This window comes from Cherax quadricarinatus, unplaced genomic scaffold, assembly GCF_038502225.1.
Source record: "Cherax quadricarinatus isolate ZL_2023a unplaced genomic scaffold, ASM3850222v1 Contig5403, whole genome shotgun sequence".
NCBI lineage: Eukaryota > Metazoa > Arthropoda > Malacostraca > Decapoda > Parastacidae > Cherax > Cherax quadricarinatus.
In genome coordinates, this window is record NW_027200429.1 from 1 (window position 1) to 20795 (window position 20795).

The 20795-nt window shown below is 40.6% G+C and overlaps 1 protein-coding gene across 1 annotated transcript; it reads left to right on the forward strand.

The window, feature by feature from the left end:
* Nucleotides 1–5608: 5608 nt before the first annotated feature.
* On the forward strand, nucleotides 5609–20709 carry LOC128705371 (four-domain proteases inhibitor; the record flags this gene model as incomplete). The annotated part of the gene is given in 4 exon segments (XM_070081966.1): nucleotides 5609–5761; nucleotides 12486–12638; nucleotides 15406–15561; nucleotides 20529–20709. Coding segments are annotated over 4 exon segments (626 nt in total), but the record flags the coding sequence as incomplete, so codon positions are not given.
* Between the last annotated feature and the right edge of the window lie 86 nt (nucleotides 20710–20795).

The window sequence follows — 20795 nt, forward strand, 5'->3', positions numbered from 1 at the left end:
GAGCTGCCATTTTCCTTAAGTCTTTTGTGGGGTTCTCTATTGGAGGCTTGACTAAAATCCAAATTAACATTCTTTATCATTGTCTAATGCTTTAGTAAAGAATGTCAGTAAATTTGTCAGTCTGGAAGTACCTTTTGAGAATGCATGTTGAGATTTATTATTCAAATTATGCTGATTAAGGCGACATCTAATAATATCGGCAATAACTGATTATAATAATTTGATCATTGACATCAGGCTTATTGAACGGTAGCAAAAACTCTCGCTTCACACGGTTAGGGTCCAGGTTCGATTCCCGGTGAAGAGGTGGAAACATTGGACGTGTTTCCTTACACCGGTTGTCTATGTTCACCCATTGCTCCATTGTTGGTGCTAGTGAGGATAGGAATAAGACAGGTAAACATGCACCAACAGGGAATACAGTCACAGAAACCCAAGGCAAACGGAAACCAAGCCTGTGCACATACTATGCACTTGGTATCTGCAGGCATGGGAAATCTGATAAAACAGATGGGACGTGCAACTATGACCACCCTAGAAAATGCCGTGCCCATATGACAACAGGAAAATGCAAACTCCCTTCCTGCAAGCTTTTTCACACTTAAATGTGTCCCTCTTCAGTACAGGAAAGACAGTGCTATAACTAAATTGCCAGGCACACCATCTAAAGGGGACAAAAAGTTACAAAACATCCAGGGCATGGGAAAACCTAGGTAGCCACAGCCACCCAAGAGGGAGAGGTTTTTTAGTGCCTGGAAGGAAAAAAAAACTGGCAGGAAATGGGAGAAATCGTACACCAAATGCAGTCATTCCTGGAGTGGAACCACAGTCGATGGCCTCCACTCCAAACCAACAGATACAGATACTAATGCCGGAAAAAAAAATCCCCCCCCCAATACCAACAATACCACCAGTCCGATGACATTCTTCTTTGCAAATATACAGGGTCTAAAGCCAGCAACAACAACAAAACAACAAAATACCTTTCATCCGTGGACTGCTTGCAGAGTCGCGGAGAGCAACATGAAGGATCACTTGGACAACGAAATATGGATCCCAGGTTACAACCTATACAGATGTGACAGAGTGAACAGGCAAAAGGGGGGGGGGGGGTTTGGCCTGTACATCGCAGAGTCACTTGTTTGCACTGAACTGCTTAATGCCTCAAATGATGTAGTGGAAGTTTTAGCAGTAAAGGTCGAGAACCAAAACCTAGTCATTGTGGTAGTCTACAAGTCTCCGGATGCAACATCCCAGCAATTCCAGGAACAGCTGTTAAAAATTGACCACTGTCTGGAAAATCTTCCAGCTCCTGCACCCAACATCTTGCTCCTGGGGGATTTCAACTTAAGGCACCTAAAATGGAGGAATATAGCAAATAATATTGTTGCAGTGATAACACCAGGAGGCAGCTCTGATGAAAACTCACACTCACACGAGCTTTTAAATCTCTGCACAAAATTCAATTTAAACCAGCAAATAATAGAGCCTACTAGACTGGAGAATACACTAGACCTCATCTTCACTAACAATGATGATCTGATACGAAATGTCACCATATCAAAAACAATATACTCAGATCACAACATAATTGGAGTTCAGACATGTATGCGCAGAGCCCCAGACCGACATAATGAGATTAGTCACGAGGGAGCATTCACCAAATTCAACTTCAATAACAAAAACATAAAGTGGGACCAAGTAAACCAAGTCCTAACCGATATAAGCTGGGAAGATATACTAAGCAACACAGACCCCAACTTATGCCTAGAACAGATTAATTAACTCGGTGGCACTCGATGTATGCACAAGGCTTATTCCTCTAAGAAAAAGGAGAAGTAGATGTAAATTAGAAAGAGACAGGCGCTCCCTTTACAGGCGACGGAAAAGAATAACAGAGAAGCTAAAAAAGGTCAATACATCTGAAATGCGTAGGGAGTCACTGGTCAGAGAAATAGCAAGCATCGAACTTAAGCTAAAGGAATCTTAAAGGAGTCAGGAATCGCGGGAAGAACTAAAAGCCATAAATGAAATCGAAAGAAACCCAAAGTATTTCTTCTCCTATGCCAAATCAAAGTCGAGAACAACGTCCAGTATTGGGCCCCTACTTAAACAAGATGGGTCCTACACAGATGACAGCAAGGAAATGAGTGAGCTACTCAAGTCCCAATATGACTCAGTTTTTAGCAAGCCGCTAACCAGACTGAGAGTCGAAGATCAAAATGAGTTTTTTATGAGAGCCACAGAATTTGGTTAACACAAGCCTATCCGATGTTATCCTGACGCCAAATGACTTGGAACAGGCGATAAATGACATGCCCATACACTCTGCCCCAGGGCCAGACTCATGGAACTCCGTGTTCATCAAGAACTGCAAGAAGCCCCTATCACGAGCTTTTACCGTCCTATGGAGAGGGAGCATGGACACGGGGGTCGTCCCACAGTTACTAAAAACAACAGACATAGCCCCACTCCACAAAGGGGGCAGTAAAGCAATAGCAAAGAACTAAAGACGGATAGCACTAACATCCCATTTCATAAAAGTCTTTGAAATGGTCAAAAGAAGCAAAATCACCACCCATCTAGAAACCCATTAATTACACAACCCAGGGCAACATGGGTTTAGAACAGGTCGCTCCTGTCTGTCTCAACTATTGGAACACTACGACAAGGTCCTAGATGCACTAGAAGACAAAAAGAATGCAGATGTAATATATACAGACTTTGCAAAAGCCTTCGACAAGTGTGACCATGGCGTAATAGCGCACAAAATGCGTGCTAAAGGAATAACAGGAAAAGTTGGTCGATGGATCTATAATTTCCTCACTAACAGAACACAGAGAGTAGTAGTCAACAGAGTAAAGTCCGAGGCAGCTACGGTGAAAAGCTCTGTTCCACAAGGCACAGTACTAGCTCCCATCTTGTTCCTCATCCTCATATCTGACATAGACAAGGACATCAGCCACAGCACCGTATCTTCCTTTGCAGATGACACCCGAATCTGCGTGACAGTGTCTTCCATTGCAGACACTGCAAGGCTCCAGGCGGACATCAACCAAATCTTTCAGTGGGCTGCAGAAAACAATATGAAGTTCAACGATGAGAAATTTCAATTACTCAGATATGGTAAACACGAGGAAATTAAATCTTCATCAGAGTACAAAACAAATTCTGGCCACAAAATAGAGCGAAACACCAACGTCAAAGACCTGGGAGTGATCATGTCGGAGGATCTCACCTTCAAGGACCATAACATTGTATCAATCGCATCTGCTAGAAAAATGACAGGATGGATAATGAGAACCTTCAAAACTAGGGATGCCAAGCCCATGATGACACTCTTCAGGTCACTTGTTCTATCTAGGCTGGAATATTGCTGCACACTAACAGCACCTTTCAAGGCAGGTGAAATTGCTGACCTAGAAAATGTACAGAGAACCTTCACGGCGCGCATAACGGAGATAAAACACTAACACCTCAGTTACTGGGAGCGCTTGAGGTTCCTGAACCTGTATTCCCTGGAACGCAGGAGGGAGAGATACATGATTATATACACCTGGAAAATCCTAGAGGGACTAGTACCGAACTTGCACACGAAAATCACTCACTAAGAAAGCAAAAGACTTGGCAGATGATGAAGGGTGATGGACTGATTAAAGTTTTCAGGTGGTCAGTCCCTCAGTCTGGAGAAGAGCATTGTTCCTTAGTCTGAAACAATATTGTTTCGAAATAAAGATACCTAACTGTTGCATATGTGTCTTACCTAACAACCTGTCGGTATTTTATACCATTTTAATGTTCATCTAGAATGGTTCACAGAACCGACACGTTGCTAAATTAGACACATGCGCAACTCTTGGGTATCTTTATTGAGGAAACGTTTCGCCACACAGTGGCTTCATCAGTCCATACATAGGATAAACTTGAAGAACAGGAGGAGAATAAGGTAATCAGTCCCTCAACCTTGAGTCGATGTGGTCAGTCCATCAGTCTTGAATAGAATACGGCATATGAGCGGAGAAGCAGCTTATAAACCGTATGGCAGGAGAGGTGCAGCAGTCGTAGGTCGTGTCACATTTGTTCAGGTTGAGGGACTGATTACCTCCCTCCCTTCCTGTTCTTCAAGTTTCTCCTATGTATGGACTGATGAAGCCACTGTGTGGCGAAACGTTTCCTCAATAAAGATACCCAAGAGTTGCACATGTGTCTAATTTATCAACATGTCGGTTCTGTGAACCATTCATCTACAAACCTGTCAGACACTGCAACTTCTTGGGATCTTAATACTTGGGAATTCTTCGCTTGCCTAATTCTTGGGCACAACCTTGGGCACGACCTTGGGCACGACCTTGGGCACGACCTACTTCCACATTGAACAAATGTGACACCACCTACGACTGCTGCACCTCTCCTGCCAACGGTTTATAAGCTGCTTCTCCGCTCATATGCCGTATTCTATTCAAGATTGATGGACTGACCACATCGACTCAAGGTTGAGGGACTGATTACCTCATTCTCCTCCTGTTCTTCAAGATTCTCCTTTGTATGGACTGATAAAGCCACTGTGTGGCGAAACGTTTCCTCAATAAAGATACCCAAGAGTTGAACATGTGTCTAATTTATCAATGTTCATCTAATTACCAGTGTTTGTTGAACAGTTTCACTGGCTGGCCAAACATTTTATGTTTTATCTAAGTTTTATGTTTTATCTAAGTTTTATGTTTTATCTAAGTTTTATGTTTTATCTAAGTTTTATGTTTTATCTAATTTTTTTTAGAAAAGATGTTTAAAAATTAAAGCAGTTTCTATATTTGGGTGGCTTTAAAAAGATTGGGTGGCTTTAAAAAGATTGGGTGGCTTTGAAAAGATTGGGTGGCTTTAAAAAGATTGGGTGGCTTTAAAAAGATTGGGTGACTTTAAAAAGATTGGGTGGCTTTAAAAAGATTGGGTGGCTTTAAAAAGATTGGGTGGCTTTGAAAAGATTGGGTGGCTTTAAAAAGATTGGGTGGCTTTAAAAAGATTGGGTGGCTTTGAAAAGATTGGGTGGCTTTAAAAAGATTGGGTGGCTTTAAAAAGATTGGGTGGCTTTAAAAAGATTGGGTGACTTTAAAAAGATTGGGTGGCTTTAAAAAGATTGGGTGGCTTTAAAAAGATTGGGTGACTTTAAAAAGATTGGGTGGCTTTAAAAAGATTGGGTGACTTTAAAAAGATTGGGTGGCTTTAAACAGATTGGGTGGCTTTAAAAAGATTGGGTGGCTTTAAAAAGATTGGGTGACTTTAAAAAGATTGGGTGGCTTTAAAAAGATTGGGCGGCTTTAAAAAGATTGGGTGGCTTTAAAAAGATTGAGTGACTTTAAAAAGATCCACTCAAATCCAACCCCTCCCACTCTGATGTGCAAGTCCCACTCAAATCCAACCCTTCCCACTCTGATGTGCAAGTCCCACTCAAATCCAACCCCTCCCACTCTGATGTGCAAGTCCCACTCAAATCCAACCCCTCCCACTCTGATGTGCAAGTCCCACTCAAATCCAACCCCTCCCACTCTGATGTGCAAGTCCCACTCAAATCCAACCCCTCCCACTCATAAGAACATTTCTATTTTCACAGTGATAAAGACTCAGTGTCTGGAACTGTGTTTTGCCACGTTCGATCCAGTGTGTGGCACCGATGGCAAGACCTACATCAATTCCTGCTACCTGGAAGCTGAGACTTGCAAGAACCCTCACCTAAATCTGCGTGTTGACTTTAATGGTCAATGTGGTAAGTTTAAAGTTTATGTATGTGTACGAATGGTATATAATACCGACAAGATGAGATTAAGACACATGTGCAACATCTGGGTTTCTTTAATGTAGACGTTTCGCCATCCAGTGGCTTTATCAGTACAGAATCTCCACGACTATGGTGCTGTTCGCACCTACTCCTAGGTTGAGGGACTGATTACCTCATCTTCTGTACATAGTTCTACTGTCTTCAAGTTATGTCCTAGAATTTGTATTGATAAAGCCACTGGAGGGCGAAACGTCTACAATAAAGATACCCAGATGTTGCACATGTGTCTTAATCTCATCAAAGTTTATGTAACTTTACGTTTTAGTTTAAATGCTAAATAGAAGAACAGAGAGGACGAGGTGGGTGATAATATACTGATCTGAAAAATGCATAAAATATTGGGAAAATGATTTAATAGTAATTAGTCTCTGTAGGAAATTGACGAAAAGCTTCAAAGAGTAAGAGAAATAAAAGGAGGGAAGTAGAGGTTTGGGGAAAAAATTCTGGAAGACTGAAAACGTTTAGAAAAATATTCAGACTGTCAAGGAAGGAGAGAGGAAACAGTAGAAAGTTATTTGAACATTAAAATGGTATAAAATACCGACAGGTTGTTAGGTAAGACACATATGCAACAGTTAGGTATCTTTATTTCGAAACGTTTCGAAATAAAGATACCTAGCTGTTGCATATGTGTCTTAGCTAACAACAGAAAGTTATTTAAAGGCCTTTTAAGAAATAATCAGATTTTTTTGAAGATGAAAGGAACTACTCGCGAAAGAGAAAATAATCCGAAAGTAGAATGGGGTGAAAAAACATGGAGTGCTACTAAGGTACCCCAGGAAGACATATTTTATATTATCTCACATTTCCAAGTAATGTATACAGCAACTGGGGCGAAATTACTGGAATAGGAGGCATGTCATGAGCCCTATGACCAAAGTTCATGAGTTCCAGCATCCTGGAATGTCTTAGCTAACTCAAAATACCCTCAGTGACGTGGCTTCAAACGTTTAAGAAAAATTTCCACAGAACTCGACGATGGCGCTTTGGTGATGAATGGTTTGAAAAACCGACAAGTTGAAGATTGAGACACTTATGCAGCATATGGGAATCTTTATTCAGGAAATGTTTCGCCACACAGTGGCTTCATCAGTCCAATACAAAGAGGAAGGCGTAAGGAGAGGAGGAGTGTGAGGTAATCAGTCCCTCAGCCTGGAGTCGATGTGTTCAGTTCATCAATCAGTCCATCAATCAGTCCATCAAGATTGATGGACTGAACACATCGACTCCAGGCTGAGGGACTGATTACCTCACACTCCTCCTCTCCTTACGCCTTCCTCTTTGTATTGGACTGATGAAGCCACTGTGTGGCGAAACGTTTCCTGAATAAAGATTCCCATATCCTGCGTAAGTGTCTCAATCTTCAATGGTGCTTTGAAATTAAAATGTGTCAAATAGTGTGGAATTTGTATTTCTTGCAAATCTCGTTACATAAATTTCAGTCTAACTCTTCTGAACGCCTTCAGAATTTCATGACTGATGTATCTTACTGCCAGGTTGTACCCGTTTTCTTTCCTGGAATCGTTGGAATCCGTGTCATGAACCATACCCCCGGCCGGGATTGAACCCGCGGTCATAGAGTCTCAAAACTCCAGACCGTCGCGTTAGCCACTAGACCAGCTAGCCACAATAAGATTCATCCAACTAGGTATATTTCTACACCATAGGAAGGTTAGCACAGGCCACCACTGTGACCACAAATGCAAGTTTTTACAGACGAATCTCCAGCTAGCGTGGCCGTGACGAACTCTAGCTCAAGTCCCTTCACTGCCGTCAACATGACTCAAGAAATCGTAATGACACGATTGAAAATAAACCATACCCCCGGCCGGGATTGAACCCGCGGTCAGAGAGTCTCAAAACTCCAGCCCGTCGCGTTAGCCACTAGACCAGCTAGCCACAATAAGATTCATCCAACTAGGTATATTTCTACACCATAGGAAGGTTAGAACAGAAACCACTGTGGCTAGCTGGTCTAGTGGCTAACGCGACGGGCTGGAGTTTTGAGACTCTATGACCGCGGGTTCAATCCCGGCCGGGGGTATGGTTTGTTTACAATCGTGTCATTACGATTTCTTGAGTCGTGGTGAATGACTTACTTGATCAGCTTCAAGTTTTCATCACTCTTGTATCTTCAAGAACACCGTGTTTACGTTGGTATCCCGAAGCTCAATTGCTAGCGCGCTTAACTCGTACACTGTGGTCCGGGGGTCGATCCCCTTACGGCTGGAAAATACTAGGATGTGTATTCTTAAGACACTTGCTGTGCAATGTTCACCCATCAGTAGAATGGGTACCTGGGTGTTAGTGGACTGGTGTGGGTCACATCCTGGGTTTTAGTGGACTGGTGTGGGTCGCATTCTGGGACAAAACTGACCTAATTTGTGGGAAATGCTCAGCATAACAAGCGGCTTTCTATATAGTAATAAGTCACTGATATCAGCTATGGTCTGTATACCTTGTACATGTACTTGTATACCTTGTAAATGAACTTGAATACCTTGTACATGTGCTGGTATACCTTGTACATGTACTGGTATACCTTGTACATGTACTTGTATACCTTGTACATGTACTGGTATACCTTGTACATATACTGGTATACCTTGTACATGTACTGGTATACCTTGTACATGTACTGGTATACCTTGTACATGTACTGGTATACCTTGTACATGTACTGGTATACCTTGTACATGTACTGGTATACCTTGTACATGTACTGGTATACCTTGTACATGTACTGGTATACCTTGTACATGTACTGGTATACCTTGTACATGTACTGGTATACCTTGTACATGTACTGGTATACCTTGTACATGTACTGGTATACCTTGCACATGTACTGGTATACCTTGTACATGTACTGGTATACCTTGCACATGTACTGGTATACCTTGTACATGTACTTGTATACCTTGTACATGTACAGGTATACCTTGTACATGTACTTGTATACCTTGTACATGTACTGGTATACCTTGTACATGTACTTGTATACCTTGTACATGTACTGGTATACCTTGTACATGTACTTGTATACCTTGTACATGTACTGGTATACCTTGTACATGTACTTGTACACCTTGTACATGTACATGTATACCTTGTACATGTACTTGTATACCTTGTACATGTACTGGTATACCTTGTACATGTACTTGTATACCTTGTACATGTACTTGTATACCTTGTACATGTACTGGTATACCTTGTACATGTACTTGTATACCTTGTACATGTACTTGTATATCTTGTACATGTACTTGTATACCTTGTACATGTACTTGTATACCTTGTACATGTACTGGTATACCTTGTATATGTACTTGTATACCTTGTACATGTACGTGTATACCTTGTACATGCACTTGTATATCTTGTACATGTACTTGTATACCCTGTACATGTACTTGTACACCTTGTACATGTACTTGTACAACTTGTACATGTACTTGTACACCTTGTACATGTACTTGTATACCTTGTACATGTACTTGTATACCTTGTACATGTACTTGTATACCTTGTACATGTACTTGTATACCTTGTACATGTACTTGTATACCTTGTACATGTACTTGTATACCTTGTACATGTACTTGTATACCTTGTACATGTACTGATAGTAAATAAAGATTATTATTAATTTTTATTATAAATAGTAATAATTAACATTATTACCAATTTTATTGACTAAATGGTAACACTGATTTTTTTTTCTATAATAACAGAATTTTTCCTCTAATCGGTTTCAAAATATTTTTGGCGACGTTTTTTCTAAGATTGATTATGTCACATATTCAAAAAATTGTGTTTTAAGTACACTAAACTAGAATAAAACGTTCTTGATTACATTTTTTTACTTACTATAAAACAATCAAGTCTTGCTTAAGTAAAAGTGTGGCTTGTGTAGGTCCCAGTCTATTTGTTGCAAATTGAAAATAATTTAAATCTTGTTTATGCAATCATTTCTAAGTGCTTGGTAATGCAACTTCTGAGCAACTTGAAGCTTAATGTGCTTGTGTGTTTTAGGATATTGGTCTTGTTTCTATCGACCTTTATCTTCTAACTTAAAAAAGTATTAAAGAAATTTGGATATTAGTTTCCCTATGATAACTTGTGGAGATCTTTCACGATTCCCTTCATTTTTTTTTTCAACAAGTCGGCCGTCTCCCACCGAGGCAGGGTGACCCAAAAAGAAAGAAAATCCCCTGAATCCCTTCACTAAATATTACCCTGCTCACACTCCAACAGCTCGTCAGGTCTCAAATACCGTTTGTCTCCATTCATTCCTATCGAACACGCTCATGCACGCCTGCTGGAAGTCCAAGCCCCTCTCCCACAAAACCTCCCTTACCCCTTCCTTCCAACCTTTTTGAGGACTACCCCTATCTCACCTGCCTTTCCCTACAGATTTATACGCTCTCCATGTCATTCTACTTTGATCCATTCTCTCTAAATGACCAAACCATCTAAACAAACCCTCTTCAGCCCTCTGACTAATACTTTTATTAACTCCACACCTTCTCTTAATTTCCACACTCCGAATTTTCTGCATAATATTTACACCACACATTGCCCTTAGACAGGACATCTCCACTGCCTCCAACCGTCTCCTCGCTGCTGCATTTACCACCCAAGCTTCACATCCATATAAGAGTGTTGGTACTACTATACTTTCATACATTCCCTTCTTTGCCTCCATAACGTTTTTTGCCTCCACATATACCTCAATGCACCAATCACCTTTTTTCCTTCATCAGTCCTATGATTAACCTCATCTTTCATAAATCCCTCCGCCGACACGTCATCTGAAAACATTCACTTCTTCCATACTCCTCCTCCTCAATTTAATATCCAATTTTTCTTTATCTAAATCATTTGATACCCTCATCACCTTACTCTTTTCTATGTTCACTTTCAACTTTCTACCTTTACACACATTCTCAAACTCATCCACTAACCTTTGCAGTTTTTCTTTAGAATCTCCCATAAGCACAGCATCATCAGCAAAAAGCAACTGTGTCAATACCATTTTGTATTTGATTCCCAATAATTTAATCGCACCTCTCTCCGAACACCCTAGCATTTACTTCTTTGACAACCCCATCTATAAATATATTAAACAACCATGGTGACATTACACATCCCTGTCTAAGACCTACTTTTACCGGGAAGTATTCTCCCTCTCTTCTACACACCCTAACCTGAGCCTCACTATCCTCATAAAAGCTCTTTACATCATTTAGTAACTTACCACCTATTCCATAAACTTGCAACATCTGCCACATTGCTCCTCTATCCACTCTATCATATGCCTTTTCTAAATCCATAAATGCAATAAAAAAATCCCTACCTTTATCTAAATACTGTTCACATATATGCTTCAATGTAAACACTTGATCTACACATCCTCTACCCACTCTGAAGCCTCCCTGCTCATCCGCAATCCTACATTCTGTCTTACCTCTAATTCTTTCAATTATAACCCTACCGTACACTTTTCCTGGTATACTCAGTAAACTTATTTCTTTATAACTTTTTCAATCTCTTTTGTCCCCTTTCCCTTTATATAAAGAGACTATACATGCTCTCCACCAATCCCTAGGTACCTTCCCCTCTTTCATACATTTATTAAACAAAAGTACCAACCACTCCAACACTATATCCTTCCCTGCTTTTAACATTTCTGTCATGATCCCATCAGTTCCAGCTGCTTTACCTCCTTTCGTTCTACCTAATGCCTCACGCACCTCCCACACACTCACATCCTGTTCTTCTTCACTCCTAAAAGATGGTATACCTCCCTGGCCAGTGCATGAAATTACCACCTCCCTTTCTTCTTTGACATTTAAAAGTTCCTCAAAATATTCTCGCCACCATATCATCAAGATTAATATTTAATTGAATTATCATATGCCGCACTATGCACTATTCCTGTCGCATGCACTGTTGCACGGGGGACTTTGGGATTCCTTTCCTGGATTGCACAACGACTGAAATATCTTATGTTTTGAAATCCGTATTTAATTATTTTTAAGTGATTACCCCTCCATTTGTACAAATAATTTATCCCTATCTATTCAAAAGCGAAATGTAATTCTTATTTCCTTACAACCACTGGTTAAAACAAGGTAATTACCAATGCATATTGAATAATTACATTTAATTCACCTGAGTTCTTATACAAGGTATATCTGTACCTAAACCATACCCCCGGCCGGGATTGAACCCGCGGTCATAGAGTCTCAAAACTCCAGCCCGTCGCGTTAGCCACTAGACCAGCTAGCCACAATAAGATTCATCCAACTAGGTGTATTTCTACACCATAGGAACGTTAGCACAGGCACCTCTGTGACCACAAATGCAAGTTTTTACAGACGAATCTCCAGCTAGCGTGGATGAATCTTATTGTGGCTAGCTGGTCTAGTGGCTAACGCGACGGGCTGGAGTTTTGAGACTCTATGACCGCGGGTTCAATCCCGGCCGGGGGTATGGTTTATTTGCAATCGTGTCATTACGATTTCTTGAGTCATATCTGTACCTGCTACCATATATCCATTACAGTAAATATTCACTAAATTGTAATATAAATATACAAATCAATCTAATCAATTGGTATACAAAGTAACTTTCTAATCCACAGAGGAGAAGATTCAGTGTCCAGAAATTTGTTACGCGCTGCACGACCCTGTGTGTGGCACTGACGGGAAGACCTACAGCAATTCCTGCTACCTGAGAGTCGAGGCTTGCAAGAACCCTCACCTTAAACTGAGCGTTGACTATAACGGCGAATGTAGTAAGTTTTGATATTTGTGTGAATGTTTGTATTTTAATATTGATGCACGTAAATGGTAGACAATACTGACAAGATGAAAATTAGACACATGTTGATAAATTAGACACATGTTGATAAATTAGACACATGTGCAACTCTTGGGTATCTTTATTGAGGAAAGATACCCAAGAGTTGCACATGTGTCTAATTTATCAACATGTCGGTTCTCTGAACCATTCATCTACAAATTAGACACATGTGCAAAATTTGGGTATCTTTATTGTAGACGTTTCGCCCTCCAGTGGCGAAAGGACATAACTGGAAGATAAGAATTACCAAACCAAATTTAAACCAAATTTTCTTTGCAAATAGTACATTGAGATTATGTACTTACAAAGTACATAATTATGCCTAGGCATTATGGGCAGACTTAATTTAATGACTTACTGACTTAATACTAATGAAATTTATCATAGTTTAAGTTGTACAATAGTTACATTATATACAAAATATGAGGTAATTAGTCCCTCAGCCTTGAAATTGATGTGAAGAGCACCGGTGCTCTAAGAATAACTTGCTGAAAACTAAGTTAACTAAGTTATTCTTACCTAGATAAATGTTTGGACTGATTTCTGTCTGTGTAGGTCCCAGTCTGTTTTGTTGGATATTAGAAAAATTTAAATTTTGGATTTCATGTAATAATTTCTATGTTGCATCTGATTAGTTTGATAATGTAAATTCTGAGTGACTTAAAGCTTGACGTGCTTGTGTATTTTAGGATACTGGTCTTTGCTGTTTCTTTGAAAAGCATAAATTACATTTGGGCCTTGTATGTTCAAACTATAAACTTTATAGAAGATTGGATAATAGTTTCCAAATGACAACTTGTGAAGGTCTCGTCTGATTCCCTTCAAATTATTAACGTCAATATTTAACTGCCTCATCATATGCTGCACTCTGCACTATTCCAGTCGCATGCACTGAGACACAAGGACCTGGGGTTAGGGAATATGGGGATACCTTTCTTGGAGCGCACATCGACCGAAATACAGTGGAACCTATGGTCACGACCATAATTTGCTCCAAAACTCTGGTTGCGATCCGAAATGGTCGTGACCCAAACCTAATTTCCCCACTGGATTGTATGTAAATACGATTAATCTGTTCCATGCCCCTACGAACTGTATGTAAATATTGTTTAAAATTCTTAAGCATACAAATAGTTAATTATACCTTAGAATGCACACTGTTACAGTAAATTAAATGTAAAAACCTTGAATAATACTGAGAAAACCTTGAACAGAGAAAACTAACATTGCACGAGTCCTTTATAGACCTCCACGAACCATTTGCTGTAAACAATTTAAGAGTTTTTAGCTCAGAAAAAATAATCTAAGTTAGAAAAAATCCTTAATTATACAAATTAATGCAGAGTTTAATGGAGAAAAGAACGTTAAATAACATGAAACACATTGTAAACAACCAAGAAAACAAAAATAAATGAAAAACACATGAAATACAGCGCAAGAAGTTTACAGAGAATGAAGACATGTTTGACCGAGACCGACCACAAGGCCCGGTGGCCCGGTGGCCCGGTGGCCCGGTGGCCTGGTGGCCCGGTGGCCTGGTGGCTAAAGCTCCCGCTTCACACACGGAGGGCCCGGGTTCGATTCCCGGCGGGTGGAAACATTTCGACACGTTTCCTTACACCTGTTGTCCTGTTCACCTAGCAGCAAATAGGTACCTGGGTGTTAGTCGACTGGTGTGGGTCGCATCCTGGGGGACAAGATTAAGGACCACAATGGAAATAAGTTAGACAGTCCTCGATGACGCACTGACTTTCTTGGGTTATCCTGGGTGGCTAACCCTCCGGGGTTAAAAGTCCGAACGAAATCTTATCTCTTATCTTATCTTAAGGCGACGGGTCTTTGTCAGGTGTACAATAACAACAGGAAGTGGGAAAAATTGGAGCATGCAAAAAAAAAAAAAAAAAAAGAGGTGTGGAATGTGAAAATTGTGTTTCTTCGGCACCCGATTATATGTTCGTGACCAGATGCAAAAATCTGGCGAATTTTTTGGTCGTGAACTGGTTTGTTCGTGTTCGGAGGCGTTCGTGACCAGAGGTTCCACTATACCTTTATTTGACAATCTTGTGTTTCGAAATCCATTTTTTTTCCATGTAAGTGATTACCCTTCCATTGGTACAAATATTTTATCAATATCTTAAAAAAATGTAATTCTTGTTCCTTCACCATTACTAGTCAGAACAATATCTATCAGTGAGAGTTAAATAATTTCACTAGACATTTTGTTTTTAGTGTTTTTAAGTCGTTATAAAAGACATTTGTCTTTGCCTGCTACCATATATATATTGAAGATTGAGACACTTATGCAGCAAATGGGAATCTTTATTCAGGAAACGTTTCGCCACACAGTGGCTTCTTCAGTCCAATACAAAGAGGAAGGCATAAGGACAGGAGGAGAATGAGGTAATCAGTCCCTCAACCTGGAGGGAACACATCGACTCCAGGTTGAGGGACTGATTACCTCATTCTCCTCCTCTCCTTACGCCTTCCTCTTTGTATTGGACTGAAGAAGCCACTGTGTGGCGAAACGTTTCCTGAATAAAGATTCCCATATGCTGCATAAGTGTCTCAATCTTCAACTTGTCGGTTTTTCAAACCATTCATCACATATATATATTGCAATAAGTATTCATTAAATCTCAATTATCAGTGAATAGACAATTCTAATCAATTGCTATAGAAAGTAACTTTTTACTTCACAGAGAAGATTCAGTGTCCAGAAATTTGTTACGCGCTGCACGACCCTGTGTGTGGCACTGACGGAAAGACCTACAGCAATTCCTGCTACCTGGAAGTTGAGGCTTGCAAGAACCCTCACCTAAACCTGACCGTTGACTATAAGGGCGAATGTAGTTTGTGTAAGTGTTGAAGGGAAGAGCCGAGGGAACAAGGTGGATGATTCAGATCAGATATTGCTTTAAAAAGGTTTAGAAAAAGATAGATTACTAATTATTTCTATCTGTCCTGTGGATAAGGGAGGTTCGGTTAGGAAAGACTTGTCGGAAACCAGGACAAGTGTTTCCTGACACGGATCTTAAGTCATATGACAACCCATCGCTTAAGCTTTTGGTCATCTGACTTATACCTTCCGCTGGCTCACCAGTCCACCCCTTTAAAAATTATGGCTACGATTATAATCCTTATCTATGTAGCTATTGTATACTGTGAACAATAAAGGGCCCAACACTGACCCCTGTGGAACACCGCTCGTCACACGTCCCAACTCTGATTACTCCTCATTTTTGCGAACTCTCTATCTTTCCACACCTATATCCTAGGAAAAAAATCTTCTTTCTCCTATTCTCTCTACTTTCCTTAACAATCTCTGATGTGTAATTATCAAACGCATTATTGAAGTCCATATATACAGTATCATATTCATTACTTGGATCTGCCATAGTGAAAAAATTTTAGTAAATCTGTAAAACCGTCCTGACATTTATTAATCAATTTATGTGTACAAGACAGGTATATAATACCGAAAAGATGAAATTAAGACACATGTGCAACATCTGGGTATCTTTATTGTAGACGTTTCGCCATCCAGTGGCTTCATCAATACAAATTCCAGGACATAACTTGAAGACAGTAGAACTATGTACAGAAGATGAGGTAATCAGTCCCTCAACCTAGGAGTAGGTGCGAAGAGCACCTTAGTCGTGTTTTAAGTAAGAGCACCTTAGTCGTGTTTTAAGTAAGAGCACCTTAGTCGTGTTTTAAGTAAGAGCACCTTAGTCGTGTTTTAAGTAAGAGCACCTTAGTCGTGTTTTAAGTAAGAGCACCTTAGTCGTGTTTTAAGTAAGAGCACCTTAGTCGTGTTTTAAGTAAGAGCACCTTAGTCGTGTTTTAAGTAAGAGCACCTTAGTCGTGTTTTAAGTAAGAGCACCTTAGTCGTGTTTTAAGTAAGAGCACCTTAGTCGTGTTTTAAGTAAGAGCACCTTAGTCGTGTTTTAAGTAAGAGCACCTTAGTCGTGTTTTAAGTAAGAGCACCTTAGTCGTGTTTTAAGTAAGAGCACCTTAGTCGTGTTTTAAGTAAGAGCACCTTAGTCGTGTTTTAAGTAAGAGCACCTTAGTCGTGTTTTAAGTAAGAGCACCTTAGTCGTGTTTTAAGTAAGAGCACCTTAGTCGTGTTTTAAGTAAGAACACCTTAGTCGTGTTTTAAGTAAGAGCACCTTAGTCGTGTTTTAAGTAAGAGCACCTTAGTCGTGTTTTAAGTAAGAGCACCTTAGTCGTGTTTTAAGTAAGAGCACCTTAGTCGTGTTTTAAGTAAGAGCACCTTAGTCGTGTTTTAAGTAAGAGCACCTTAGTCGTGTTTTAAGTAAGAGCACCTTAGTCGTGTTTTAAGTAAGAGCACCTTAGTCGTGTTTTAAGTACACTAAATTTAAATAAAGTATATTTACTTATTTACCTACTTACTTATTTGCATAAAATCAATCATTCTTACTTAGATAAAAGTTTGATTGATTATGGCCTATGTAGGCCCCGATCTCTTTCCTTGTTAAATGAAAAAAAACTGAAATTCTGTTTTCCAGGCAAAAAAATTCTGAGTGCCGCATCTGATTAGCTTCAACCTTTCCATCTGATTAGCTTCAACCTTTCCATCTGATTAGCTTCAACCTTTCCATACTGATAGGTAGATTATTATTATTACAACCGTAACTAAGCGCTAAACACACAGGGGTCATATAGCGCTGTTTGATAGCTAGATAATACAACTTGCTGTGCTTTAGTATTTTACGATATTGGTTTTGTTTGTTTGGAAAAAGATATTAGATTTGTGCCTTGTTTGTCCTCAAACAAAATTAGAGTAAATTTTGATATTAATTTACATATAACTTGTGAAGGCCTCATCTGATTCCCTTCAAAACATCAAGGTTAATATTTAACATCATTATCATCTTATGCCGCACTATGCACTATTCCAGTCGCATATACTGATACACAAGGGACTGGGAGTATGGAATATTTTGATACCTTTCTCGGGTCACACAACGACCAAAATACCTTTCTTGGGTCGCACAACGACCAAAATACCTTTCTCTGGTCACACAACGACCAGAATACCTTTCTTGGGTCACACAACGACCAAAATACCTTTCTCGGGTCACACAACGACCAAAATACCTTTCTCGGGTCACACAACGACCAGAATACCTTTCTTGGGTCACACAACGACCAAAATACCTTTCTCGGGTCACACAACGACCAAAATACCTTTCTCGGGTCACACAACGACCAAAATACCTTTCTCGGGTCACACAACGACCAAAATACCTTTCTCGGGTCACACAACGACCAAAATACCTTTCTCAGGTCACACAACGACCAAAATACCTTTCTCGGGTCGCACAACGACCAAAATACCTTTCTCGGGTCGCACAACGACCAAAATACCTTTCTCGGGTCGCACAACGACCAAAATACCTTTCTCGGGTCGCACAACGACCAAAATACCGTTCTCGGGTTACACAACGACCAAAATACCTTTCTCGGGTCACACAACGACCTAAATACCTTTCTCAGGCCACACAACGACCAAAAATACCTTTCTCGCGCCACACAACGACCAAAAATACCTTTCTCGCGTCACACAACGACCAAAATACCTTTCTCGGGTCGCGCAACGACCAAAATACCTTTCTCGGGTCACACAACGACCAAAATACCTTTCTCGGGTCGCACAACGACCAAAATGCCTTTCTAAGGCCACACAACAACCAAAATACCTTTCTCGGGTCACACAACGACCAAAATACCTTTCTCAGGCCACACAACGACCAAAAATACCTTTCTCGCGCCACACAACGACCAAAAATACCTTTCTCGCGTCACACAACGACCAAAATACCTTTCTCGGGTCGCGCAACGACCAAAATACCTTTCTCGGGTCACACAACGACCAAAATACCTTTCTCGGGTCGCACAACGACCAAAATGCCTTTCTCAGGCCACACAACAACCAAAATACCTTTCTCGGGTCACACAACGACCAAAAATACCTTTCTCGCGCCACACAACGACCAAAAATACCTTTCTCAGGCCACACAACAACCAAAATACCTTTCTCGGGTCACACAACGACCAAAAATACCTTTCTCGCGCCACACAACGACCAAAAATACCTTTCTCGGGTCGCACAACGACCAAAAATACCTTTCTCGGGTCGCACAACGACCAAAATACCTTTCTCGGGTCGCACAACGACCAAAATACCTTTCACTGTTACGAAATCCGTATTGGAACAATTATTTTACCCATATCATTTAAAAAAAGCAAAGTTATTCTTGTTCTCTTACCACCAGTGGTCAGAACAATATATCTTTACCAGTGTAAGTTAAATAATTCCAGTGGCAGACCACACTGTGTGGTCTGCCACTGAAGAACCATTCACCTACAAACATTATATTTAGTTCTAATCAGTTCTTAAATATTTTATTACAATAAATATTGAAGCCATACCCCCGGCCGGGATAGAACTCGCGGTCATAGTCTCAAAACTCCAGCCCGTCGCGTTAGCCACTAGACCAGCTAGCCACAATAAGATTCATCCAACTAGGTATATTTCTACACCATAGGAAGGTTAGCACAGGCCACCACTGTGACCACAAATGCAAGTTTTTACAGACGAATCTCCAGCTAGCGTGGCCGTGACGAACTCTAGCTCAAGTCCCTTCACTGCCGTCAACATGACTCAAGAAATCGTAATGACACGATTGCAACCAAACCATACTGAAGATTTAGACACATGTGCAACATCTGGGAATATTTATTGTAGACGTTTCGCCCTCCAGTGGTTTTATCAATACAGATTCTAGGACATAACTTGAAGACAGTAGGACTATATATACAAATAACAAAAAGGCACAATACCGTGACTGGAACGATACACAAATAACCCGCACATAAAAGAGAGAAGCTTACGACGACGTTTCGGTCCGACTTGGACCATTGACAAGGTGACTTTGTCAATGGTCCAAGTCGGACCGAAACGTCGTCGTAAGCTTCTCTCTTTTATGTGCGGGTTATTTGTGTATATATACAAATATTGTACATGTATCTAAATCTTCATTCTGTCGGTATTGTATACCATTCTCGTACAATATTTCCCCTCAAGGAAGGTTCCTTGATGTTGGTGAGGGGCTCTTGATCCCTCAAGGAAGGTTCCTTGATGTTGGTGAGGGGCTCTTGATCCCTCAAGGAAGGTTCCTTGATGTTGGTGAGGGGCTCTTGATCCCTCAAGGAAGGTTCCTTGATGTTGGTGAGGGGCTCTTGATCCCTCAAGGAAGGTTCCTTGATGTTGGTGAGGGGCTCTTGATCCCTCAAGGAAGGTTCCTTGATGTTGGTGAGGGGCTCTTGATCCCTCAAGGAAGGTTCCTTGATGTTGGTGAGGGGCTCTTGATCCCTCAAGGAAGGTTCCTTGATGTTGGTGAGGGGCTCTTGATCCCTCAAGGAAGGTTCCTTGATGTTGGTGAGGGGCTCTTGATCCCTCAAGGAAGGTTCCTTGATGTTGGTGAGGGGCTCTTGATCCCTCAAGGAAGGTTCCTTGATGTTGGTGAGGGGCTCTTGATCCCTCAAGGAAGGTTCCTTGATCTTGGTGAGGGGATCTTGATTTAGGGAATTGGATCTGTGCTCCAGTTCCCCGAATTAAGCCTGAATGCCTTCCACATCCCCCCCCTCCCCCAGGCGCTGAATAATCCTCCGGGTTTAGCGCTTCCCCCTTGATTATAATAATAATAATCGTACAATATTCATTAAAATCGTATTTTATATCAATATATAGACCATTCTACTCAATAGCTATTGAAAGGGACTTTCTAATTCACAGTTCCGAGGCTTCCGTGTGTAGATCTATGCTACCCGCTGTACGTTCCCGTGTGTGGCACAGATGGGAGGACCTACATTAATTCCTGCTTCCTGGGAGTTGAAGCTTGCAAGAACTCTGACGTTAACCTGCGTGTTGACTATAATGGGAAATGTGGTAAACTTTGAAGAGCAGAGAGTACAAGGTGAGTGTTAACATTTATGTTACAGAATTAGGATGAACAGTAATGAGGAACAGGATGTGATGATGTTCTCTGAAAGGAGATAAAAA